Consider the following 12,109-nt stretch of genomic DNA (forward strand, 5'->3'; position numbering starts at 1 on the left):
GCACATTTGTGCTTCACAACAACCCAGTGGGCAATATTATTTAATTGTATACTGAGGCACATTAAGAACACAATAAATACTTTTGGTTCCAGTGCTCATTTGTTTTGTTTTTTAATGCTTCTCAGTATAAATGACACATGACTTGATGCAATTAATTTTACAGTAAAATCTGAGTTAAATGCTGGAAGCATACAGTATTAAAAATAGGACTTTCTCTTTCTCATTAACCTGTTCTGGACACTTTTCACCTATGATCGCATTATTTTTCATTAAGCAATATTTTCATTAAGCAAGATTCATTTGTGAAGAGCTGTTCATATGTTAAATTTAACAGCAATGTAATTTTCTCATGATGATGACATTTCAAGTTCTGATTTTGTACAATGGGTGTTTCAGTCGTAAATCTGGTCCATCTGCACCCTGGGTAATAGTAAGGTAAGGGGTTGAGATGGTATGAAACAATCTTGCCAACCATGGTGTTGAAGCCAATACAGGGCTTCTTTAAAAAAAATGGATAAATTACATCTTCACATCATTGAGTTACTAGCAGTCAGATGAGCTACTTGGCCAATAGGGAATTATTATGAGCCCTTTTATCGATTCCATGCTCAACTACTTTATCGGTTCTAATCAAAGACGCCTTTTTAAAGAAGTAGAAAATAGCCACACTACTATTGTCATCTATAAGTTTGTGTTGACTCATCTTTCCCCTTAGTTTAACTGTTGTGCAGAAGGTTGTGGATGTGATCCTGATTTTAAAGGCTGTAAACTTCAGACGGTGCTTGGCCCAAGGATTGATCCTAGGGGAACACCAGATATTTTTGCCTTTTGAAGTTTTGTTTTCACTTTGAGAGAAGATTTTTCTTGATTCAAAATCCATGCCATTGAAAAACCAAGCAAGCAGTGATATAAGGCACACATCTGGGATACCCTGGCAAAATCAGTACAGTGAACTAGCAAATAAACATGAAATAAAGACATATTCTGTAAAATGGTGTATTTTTTATCCTTTCAAATATAAGAGAAATATTAAATTTGAAACTAGCTTCGAAACAAATCAGTTGGCATTGAGTGTATTTGTATTTGTTTTAATGTGTTTTTAATTTCTAAATTTGAAACCAAAAGCTAAACTGTTTACCCCAGATTATAATCCAGTTTCGACCCTAACGCCACCTCCTTCCTTCCAGTGGACCTGTGTAATTAGAGAGGGCTTGAATGAAAAGGGGTCTAGAGTTTAACTTGCTCTAGAAAAAAAAAGTTGCAGGGAGATCTCCTGCTGGGGTCCTTGATTAATGGCAGCTGCTTTTTGGAGGCTCGGAGACGAGCCATTTACCTCTGTTTTAGGGAGAGCTGGACTTTTCACTGGCCTCTGAAGGCAGATAATTGTATGACATGATGGAGTCTCACCATGGCGGGGGAGGAGGTAATCAAAGAAAACAGACTTGGCTCAAATGAGGTTATGTCTCTGTGTTTCACTGATGCTTTTATCTAGAGCCACTTACATTGGTATCCATCTGACTGTTTATTGCAGTAATGTGCAATAGCAGTGCCCATCTGGGACTTGAACCCACAACCTTCCGGATACAAGTCCTAACCTTTAGTCCATGTTGCTGCCTCCAGGCTCCTGGCTGCTTCCCAGGTTGAATTCCATTGTGCCCCAGCCTGGCCACTGGCACATGAGCTCCTACTCAGGATGGTTAAGGAAGATTATAGGGTTAGGTTTCAACTGAAATTCCTCCAAAGCAGAAAGTAATTATCACTTCTAAGATTGGTAACTGGTGCTATCAGACTTAACACTGTCATTAAGCTTTTAAGATGTATAGGAGTGTATTTTGTTTGCGACTGATGAAGCAGGCAGATGTTCGTTTTTGCCTTTATTGAAATGCATTTATGTATTGTAAAATGTAATTATAGTAAATAAACTTTATTTTTATCATTAGAATTTCAATGATTACTGGCTGGAAAACATTGTATTTACAACTATATGCTGGAAAAAAGGGGAAACAATTATGAACTTCACTGTATTTTAAGTGGCCCCTATGTATTTAAATTGTTTTTATACAATTGTACAATGTCATTTCAATGTTTTCAGTTCATTCTGCTGTTTTTCTTAATAAGCTGTGATGATTTACCACAGTCAATACCAATGCAGTGAATGTAGATTTAATTTGAAGTGTGCAGATTTATAAACCCATTGCTGCCTTTGTAGGACACAGAATGGTGTATTTTGTCACCGTAAAATCCATTTCCTGTATCAAAGGTCAAAGTACAAAAGTGACATTTCAGGTTTGTAATGCTGAATAGATCCCTTTTGAGGAATCCCTTTTCAGGGAATTGCAATTCAGTTACTTGTAGGTTTTATTTTGCCCATTAGAAAGGGTTGCTTGCATAGATAGACAGTGCATCATATCATAGTGGTCATAGACTCAGCATAGTCCCATTTCACACACACTGGCTTCAGTCTTTTATACACATAAAGCTTTGTTTAAAACTTAAATTTAGTTGTTTTTGTATTTGATTCATGATCTACATTTTGACCAATTATAATACTATTAATAATACTGTCACTGATGTATTATTACGTTGGAATCATCAAACCTCATTACACTTTGGCAAATAAAACCATAATTGTACTTTTTCAATTTGATAAATCATGCACTGTGTCAAGTCAGTTTGTCTTGTGTTGAAAAGATGTTACACAACAGGCCTTTTTCTCTCAGAAAAGCACAGCTCTTTCCCCTGTGAAGTATGAATAGCTAAAGCCAAATGCGGTGAACAGTTTTCAAGGAGGATGAAGATAGAGTACATATGGCTCTTTGGATATAAAAGATTTCTAAAACTTGGACCAGGCTTTAAAGATTTGGCTGCAGTTGCAATCTTCTGACCCAGACAGTGAAACACAATAACCATGCAGATGTTCAAAGAGTTTAGTGGGACTCATTCCCAGTTCTCACATCTCAGACCTTTCGGTGTAGGAAATGCTTATGCCTGAAATGTTTGTTTTCATTGTGTCTGTGGTTGAAGTCCTGTAGATTCACTTACACTCTCTCTCTCTGCAGGAGTTACAAAGTGGAGAGCTGAAAGATGGCCAGTTCTTTGAGCATCACTGTCCCCTAGAGGGTAAATACAAAATTACAAATTTCTGTTTATTTTTTTTTGCTAATATTACTTAACTATGCAAATTCAAAGAAAATCTTTAGAGACAGAGTGTGTTAAGGGAGAATCTCTGTTGTATTTTATTGATCGGTTATGAAGTTAAGTTTTTTACTTCACTTTATTATGAAGGAAACAGCTGAACAAAACAGAAATACTAGCTATTATATATAATAGGTCATAATGACTTAGTTGATGGTGTCATTTTCTTAACCACATGTTTTTGTAATTATTTTTGTGACGAAAATAGTAATTATTACTTCTAAGATTAGTAAGTGTTGTTATCAGATGACACTGTCATTAAGCTTTTAGATGTACAATATAGCAGGGCTTTAACTATATTTTTCTGTCTGTGAATGATGAAATGGGCAATGTTCATATTTGTCTTTATTGAAGTTTGTATTGTAAGATCTTTTTTACAGTAAATAAATGACAGTTCTATAAGTAGAAATTATCAGAATTATATCCCTTCATTGCTTCATTTCAAGGGCTCACATCAACCTCGTAATCTTATCGGCATAAAGTTACATACTGATAAGGATGTATGCTTCTCTGAATGTTTAATTATAAAATTGTAATAATGACCTAGTTTTTAACAAAGTGGCCTTTTGTGGGCTTATATTGGCGGATTTGAAGGACTTGCAATAGAATTGGTTTGCTAATCGTATCTCATAAGAACATTGGTTACAAACGAGAGGAGAGTTCAGCCCAACTAGTTTCATTTTGATTAGTAATCATTTATTTGGAATCCATTCATGTTTACAACTTGGCTGGATACTTGTACCACATTCCACAACTCTTTAGATAAAGACGTTCTCAATATTGAATGCAATTCCACATACAGTAGTTTTCACTTATGTTTTAATGTTGATCCTGAAGAAGTACACTGGATAGTAAGGATTGGTAACAAGTGTGACTGTTTTCAAAGGTTTGTGGTTTTTTGCCCTTCCACAATGATTTTAAATGGTTAGCAAGCAATTATTGTTTGTTCTGTAAAATTCTAAAAAATAAAGAAATGTTAAGAGAATGTACTCATTACACAAATCCAAATTTATATATTGAATGCACTGGATATGCACATCTTATTTGTTTTTTCTTTGCCTTTATTAAAAAAACATCCTCTTTCTGATCAGTCTATACCAGGCTAATTATGCTGATTCTGAAAACAGGGTTACAGTTTAGCTCAGTGTAGCACATATTGTAGTTTAGTTTGTGTCAGATCCTTTGAGTAAAAGGTCAGCCACGGTTTTTAATACTTTTTTGTAAAGTAAAATTGTTTAGAGCCGGCAAGGAAAGGGAAATGGTTCGCAGTTGGAATATCTTTAAAATAAAATTCCAAACTAAGAGAAAATTCACTTCCTCTGCATTTGCCCTGTCATGTTCTGTCACACCCATCTGGAAAAATATTAAAGACTGCATTTCCATTAAATGTTTTTCCATTTTATAGAAAGCCTTAAACAGGGTTTTGACATGTGTACAGCATGGATACTAGTCTTAGTATGTATAAATTTTAGTTAATGTGCTTTTAACAATCTGTGATATTGTTGTTCCTGATTAATTCTGCTTACATATGTGCCCATTTATTACAATGTGTTACAACCAGGTGTTAGTTTGTGTGTAGTGGGTAAGTGCCACATTTAAACTGGTGCTTTTCCATCCTGTTTGGTTTTCTTCATGGATTTTTGGTAGTATTTCTGTTTAAATGGTAATAAATGAGTACTGTAGATACTCAGCCTATGTACAGTTTCAAAGCAGTTTTGCCCTGTGCCTTGTGCCAGTTTCAAAGCAGAATTCCTCACCAGCTGGCTGAGGATTTTTCTTTCTCTTAAATAATTATACCTGATATGGTGTGAACCAGTAAATTTCTCTCCCTTTACACACTATGGGCATCATGCCTCTCAGATAAAAGCATTTGAAATAGGCAAAACATATTTAATGAAAATTCCGATGAATTTTGATGACTCTTGGTGAACATTCCAAACATTAGAAAAACACCTTAAGTGCCTTCAGAAATTTGCCACATACCATAGTGTAGGAAGTTTCTTATTTTCACTTCACTTTTTATCACAGATATGCTGTGAGCAAAATTGTATTGTAATTGTATGGGCTGAATGACCTCCTCTTGTTGGTATGCATTTCAGTGTTATTAGTGAATCCCATGGGAATATGGTGTTCAAAACCAAGATGGAAAAGTGGAAATGCTGTATAATTAAAAAGATAGTTAATTACAGAATTATTCTACAGGTTAAACAAAGCACAACGTCTTATTTAGTTTGAAAAACTGAGTATACTTATTGCTTTCATTAAGTACTGTATATGAGAGTTAACAGTTGAGTGACCTAAATAAGGCAAACAATGACTTGCTGGTCAGTGAAAAGAATCAGAATCGCTTTTATTCGTCAGTACGTGTCAGGTACAGGAATTTGCACTGGTACGTTTGGAACCTGCTGAACACAAAACCCACACAGGTGCAAAAGGAGCATTAACATTATAAAGGTGCATGACCTTGTGTTTTGTGCTGCAGTGGTGCTACCGCCGGAGAAAGCTGAGGGGTGTGAGAGTTACACCCAGTATGTTCATCAGGAGGATGGGGAGAAAGAGATCACGAAGGACCTCTGTAAAGGGAGTGGAAGAAAGAGGATCAACCTAGATGTAAGTTGAGATGTCACATTTCCAAATGCTAGTCTGTTTTACAGAAGGAAGAGCCCAAATTGTTTGTGAACATCAGTAAGGAATTATGGATTTATTTTCTGCTATAGATGCTTCCCCCTCCAATTTTTACAAATGACTAAAGGGTTTTCAATTAAGGTAATTTGAGTTATATAAACAGAAAACCTGGCGGTGCAATTAAAACCAAGACAGATGTCCTTCCTCTTTTATATAGGCTTTGTATATTTATTCCTTCTTCAGACTGTTGCTAGCTCTGTTCTTCAGTAGTCTAGATTACACTCCCACAGTTTATTTTTCTAATTACAATCCAGTTACAAGATATTGCCGAACTGAAGTGCCTGCCAAAAGACCTGTAACCGAGAATTGTGGTTAAAATCCTTTCCTGGAGCAGGAAAAAAGGCAAAAACAAAGTGCAGGACTTTTTCCAGGCGCAGGTGATCAGAGTTAAAATGTTGGCCTGAAATTCAATCTTTGTCCTGGATCTTGCGGAAAGTTTTATAAAAGCTAAATCAAAATAAACCCAGCCAAATAAAATCGAACGTATCAGGACTGCACAAAGGTTCCTTTTGTAGAGGGGAAGAATTATTTCTTCTTTGCGGTCTCTTCCCAGTGGAAATGAGAGTTTATTTTTGTGTTCCTAGGAGCTGGAGTGTGACGTGTCTGTGGAAGATGACAACAGGCAGGAGTGGGTCTTCACGTTGTATGATTTTGATAACAGTGGGAAAGTCACCAAAGAGGTGAGGTGCTGCCCTGAGACTCCACATTAGACATTCAGAGTTTCCCTTTGTCTGTTTAGGAAGCCATGTTTAACCAAACCTGGTTAAAATTCCAACTAGATACCTATCCTGATAGGTATGTTACTTTATAGTCGTGCTGTTTTCTTGTTACGGTGCTTTGTGACAAGTATTGGGGAAAAAAACATTTCAATGCCATTTTTAGTCCAAAACAAATGGAAAAACCTAAATCTTACAAACTTCTTGTGGTTTTTGTTTTTGAGTGAAACACTGGAGTGAAACTTGGAAGAGTATGGTGAGGTGCGGAGTTTGTAGGCACTACCGTTGTACCCTTGAGCAAGTACATCAGCCCAGTTGATCCAGAATACCTTACTGAATAAATGAGTACCAGCGTTCTTGGCAGGGGGGTTGTAAACTCTTAAATGAACGAGTTTGAGTTCCCCCATCCTGGGAGGGAGTCCTACATTCCCAGCCCACTTAACACTACAGAAACTGGGATAAGATCCAGCTGGATGAACCACCAGGCCTGAGAATTTAGAGAAACTGAAAAAAAAAGGCTCATTATTTTTTATCCTAGATGTATACCACAGACCCAGTTTATTGTAATGGGTTTGTTTCCAAAATAGCCTCAGCTAAAACCTGGAATTAAATTAAAGAGATAAAAAATGCATTATATACTACATCTCAAACGTTCTGAACTCCTACAGATGCAGACTCTATACAGACACTGAATATTTTTTCAGCGAAGAATAATTTGGGGCCTTAAGAAGAGGTGCCAGTTTATACTATATATATGTAAGCAGTCTTCATTGAAAGCCAATAACATCCTGAATCTCACACACGAAAGACCAATGTTGCACCATTTGCATTTGGATTGCAGGACATGTCCAGTTTAATGCACACCATTTATGAAGTGGTCGATGCCTCAGTGAATCACTCCTCCAACAGCAGCAAGACGCTGCGAGTGAAGCTGACTGTCACTCCCGAGCCCTCTGGCAAGAAGAAGGACGCTTCTGGACCTGGGCTCGGTATGTTGCCCTGCCAGGGGTGTGATTTCCCGGTTGAGTTGCATTTGGCTGATCATTGCTTTGCACTAGGCCATTAGAGAGGCTGTCCGTCTGCTGATTACTGTGAGCTGTTGGGTCCTGCAAACTGTGTGTGCTCTGGCACTGTTATTGTTGGCACAAAACTACAGGAAGCTGCAATTTATTGCACCAGTCCTGCAATTTTCATTATATTTTGTAACTATTAAGGATTTCTATTCCCAAGAAACCATCAAACGTTCCGTGATTTTTATATTAAGACCTTCGTATTTCTTTACCAAGTGTATATATTCTCATTGGGTGTAAGGATGAGTTACTGCTCTAGGCCATGTGTATCATGCAGAATTTTAATCTTTGAGGGTGTTGGGGTGTCATTTTGTAAGGTACCAGCTTTTGGCTAATCTTCCTCTTTACTCCTGTGCTTGGTCTCTAGATCGAGAAGCTGCCCGCTGCAGAGGTGAACCTGCACACCTGGAAGATGACCGCTGTGGGGACAGACGGCTTTCCACTCACATCAGGTAGTGAGATGTGCTGGGTTTGCCGTGTGGGAAAATAGAAAATCTGTAGATGAGATCGCTTTATTGGCCATATACAATTTCTTGTATTAGGAATTTGTCTTTTTCCCAACTTGCTCTCCATGAGACACACAGGCACACAGACAGGGAGAGAAGCTACCGTGCCCCTGGAGCAGTTGGGGTTAAGGGCCTTGCTCAGGGGCTCAACGGAGTAGGATTCCCCTGACGGCCGCGGGATATGAACCAGCAACCTTCCAGCCACAGGTGTAGATCATTTTACCATCAGTGGCCAGTTCACAAAATGGGGGGGGGGGCATGAAAAGGAAAATAATGTGCATTACCAAGGGCGGAAAAGACAACTGTAAAGGAATGGCATTTTTAAATTCCTCGAGTTAAACAAGGGTGTGTCATTTCTGGTTTTCCCACAGAAAACCAAACAACAATCAGCCACCCCCCAATGAAGGCAACCACTACTGTGTGGATGAGAACACAGAAAGAAGAAATCATTACCTGGACCTGGCTGGGATAGAGAACTATACATCCAGATTTGAAGCAGGTACAACTCTGCAATGCAGTCCTTGGGATATACAGTATATGAACTGTTGTGTATCCGTTGTGTATCCAAGGATTGTGTATCCAGAAACAAAATATTTTTAACTATTGGGTCATAAAATTTGTATTGGTTCTGCACTGCTGTATGCCTATTAAAGGGTAGAGGTAGAAGAAAATGTATTCTTTGGCTGAGTGTAGGTATTATTTTAACTATGAGAATCGTTAAAAACACAGAACTAAATCTCCACTTTTGTCCTGCTCTGTCAGGGCACTTATGGGAAATCCTATTACTTGTCACAATCCAAAATACTCATCTAATTAATGAAAACTGTTTTGTTTCTTTTAAAAACATTGCACCAAGTCACATTTATGTCCCACATGAGTAAACGGTCTGCAGACCTCAGCTAGTTGACAAAAGGAACATTTTTGACATTAAGCCTTGAACAATAAACATTCCAGTGTCCTGGAGCTCCTTCCTTCTAAACGTGATCATTTGTTGCAAAGGAACAAATTTCCATTTCCTTTGCAGCCTACGCATTCTGACGCAGCTACCCACGTGATCATTTGTTCTAGACCAACAAGTACTGTCCAGTTCACAGGGAAGGTTTCAGTATTATTGGAGTTGAAGGAAATGGAATAGAGTGGAGACAATTCAATATGAACTTGGTTACCACAATAACAATTCTCTTTTAGGGTCCCCGCCACTGCAGCTCAGACAGGAGCAACATGGGAAGAGTTCTCATTCACAAAGCCGTTCGCGGTCTCAGGAGGCCGAGGCTAACAACATCCAGCACCGCCGGTCCCAAGTCCTGGGCGATTACTTCCCTCTGCCGGGAGACCCCTTGAACAGGGGCCTGGAAGGGCAGCTGAGGGGGAAAGGCCTGGAGAAGCAGTTCCTGAAGTCTCCCAAAGGCACCTCCAGGGGGCCGGGAGTTTTGGGAGGAACTGGTGGGGGCAAGTCGAGCAAATGCCACACCTACTACGCGCCCCACGCCACCTCACAGGCTGGAATCGGGGGGCAGGATGTATACCACCTCCAGCAGCAGCAGCAGCCCCCGCCCTCGGTACAGCTGCCCCAGCAGCACATCCACAAAAAGCTGCGACCAAAAGGAAGAGAAGTTCTCTCCCCCTCAAAGGGCAGCCACTGCCAGCCGGCCGTGGTGGAGCAGGAGCCGAAGCGCGATTATTCGGCAGCCCTCCACAACGGGGGTTACATCATGCCCGTGGTGCAGAGACACGAGCATCACCACCACCATGAACACCATCACCACCACCACTACCACCACTACCACCAGACATGACCGCCACCTCCTGCTAGGACACGCCAGGAATACAGCACTGCCACCTTGTGGAAACGGGCAGGGAAAACCAGTGTCCAGACTAGAGACCTCTTCCGCACACCTCTTCTCATGGTTTCATTTACCAGTCAGCCACCCTGTGGTGAAAGCCTTGGAAAGTGTGGGACAGCAGCTGGATATGAAAAGAACCCATTTAAGCGCGTTTATAGAAAGCGTTCGCTTGTTATTCAAAAACGTTATTGAAAGCATTCGCTCGTCAAACCTATGAAAAGGGTTTCCAAATCCTCCTGCTGGAATCTTTCACACCTTGTAGAAAACAAAATTGGTGCTACTTGTATAGTTCTTGCCGAGACGGAAGTTGTGATCTTGTTTCTTGTCCCAGAAGGATGAGAGTAAATGTTGAAAGCTGTTTTTATGATTCACCACAATTTGTGTGCTCAACAAATGGATCTCAGGTGTCAGGTGTTGCAGGTGGAAGCCTAGCATACTGTAGACTGCTGACTTGGACATTTGAAACTTGTTAATCACCACTGCCATTTAAATGCAAAATATCTTTTTATATATAAAAATCTACAGAAATATACATATATAACTTTATGTAGTTATATATTACATATCACTGTGTCTTTTATATATTTTAATAAACTTGATTATTAAAAATAGTGTTCTTTTTATTTTATAGAGCGAAATGCCTTATTAAATGCAACAAGATTTTAAGCTTTGTATTAGTAAAGTTATTTTTTCATTCACTGCTGTTGTGATGTTTTTGATAAAATCTGATGGCATTAATTTGCCTAGTTCTGTTTCTGTTGTCCCCTCTCTATCACATGGAGTGGAAGAGGTGTTCAGTTTCGTGTTCTTATGGGCATCAGCATTGTGTTCCTGGAGTGATTTACAAGACCTGCAAGCCAAATTATTAGACCCTGCTCCTGGAGACCTACAGTTCTGCTGATCTTGTAGCTCTGTATTCAATCATCAGGTGATAAGGACTTGGATTGTGCCTATTAATAAGTTTATTGTTGAAGACAAGACCAGAATGGCAGAACTGACATTTTCAAAGGATGCTGACATTTCAATTTAAAATTCTCTAAACTTCTTACTTTTATTTAAAAATATATTTTTAGTTATAAGGATCAGTTTTTTATAATTGTTTTTAAGATGAGTATTTCAAAGATTACATCGCAAAAGAGCTTTAAGGATTTAGCCCCTTGTTCCTTTAGCTATCTCAGGGGTAGCCCCTCCAGCAATCTGTAGTGAGCATGACTTTCAAGAAGGCAGGTAGACCTACAGTATATTCTAGCAAGCATGTTCCAGGCTCCTGAAAATCATTATTTCAGTGGCAAATATGCCTTCGTCGATGGTGTGTAACCTTGTATATATTTATATTAAAGTGCACTTGTATAACTTGCTACTTATATTCAGTGGCTCGTAAATGATATGTATTTCCACAGGATCATACTGTATCTATCAAGCAACCATATGAAAAATGGCATATGAAATGTCTAGGTTTTGTAATCTAATGTAATTATTCAGTCCCAGTCCTGGCCTGTTGCTGTGCATTAATTTTCACTCCAGACAGGACTTGAATTGAATCACTTAATTGGTTTATATTAGCACTGTTTCCAGTCTTGACTCCTAGTTCATAAGTTACTTATGAACCATGTATAGTGCAGTACTCAAGCACCAGGTGTCAATAGTATTGTATAAATAAACAGCACTAAAATAATGAGCATTATGGAAAAATAAAGTGTAAGGATCTGGGGGACAAAATTCATGAAGATATAAAAATAAATAGAAACAAACCTTATTTCCATTATTTAAATTTGTATCCATTTTTTTAACTCCTTGGCAATCTAGGCCGTGAAGATAAAACATTAACAAGGTAAGACAAGACAAACTTTTTTTATGTAAATGTGCTCATTTTTGACGCTTGTCATTTTGATTGATACACATGGACAGAGTCCTTCCTTTATTTGGCTGCTATGCTCTGTGCTTCAGTTACAGTAAAAAGACAAATGGCATGCTGGATTTTCCCTATTACAATAACCAAAGTCACATGTACACAATTGCTTGTGGGTTCATGAGCTGTCCCCTGACCGCTAACTTCATCCCCAGTGCTCCCTCTTCACTTTTGCTATTCCTTG

The 12,109-nt window shown here is 38.7% G+C and overlaps 1 protein-coding gene across 1 annotated transcript in view; it reads left to right on the top strand.

The window, feature by feature from the left end:
• Positions 1-10,714, top strand: part of nkd2b (NKD inhibitor of WNT signaling pathway 2b) — a 47,302-nt gene extending 36,588 nt beyond the window's left edge. Inside the window, exons 4-10 of the mRNA XM_088929591.1 lie at positions 3,060-3,120; positions 5,678-5,805; positions 6,465-6,560; positions 7,438-7,585; positions 8,034-8,118; positions 8,544-8,671; positions 9,361-10,714. Coding sequence (XP_088785717.1) covers positions 3,060-3,120; positions 5,678-5,805; positions 6,465-6,560; positions 7,438-7,585; positions 8,034-8,118; positions 8,544-8,671; positions 9,361-9,968 — 1,254 coding nt within the window. The 3' untranslated portion in view covers positions 9,969-10,714. The remainder of the gene's footprint in view (positions 1-3,059; positions 3,121-5,677; positions 5,806-6,464; positions 6,561-7,437; positions 7,586-8,033; positions 8,119-8,543; positions 8,672-9,360) is intronic.
• The last annotated feature ends 1,395 nt before the right edge of the window (positions 10,715-12,109 follow it).

Source organism: Atractosteus spatula, chromosome 12 (genome assembly GCF_055471065.1).
Source record: "Atractosteus spatula isolate fAtrSpa1 chromosome 12, fAtrSpa1.hap1, whole genome shotgun sequence".
NCBI lineage: Eukaryota > Metazoa > Chordata > Actinopteri > Semionotiformes > Lepisosteidae > Atractosteus > Atractosteus spatula.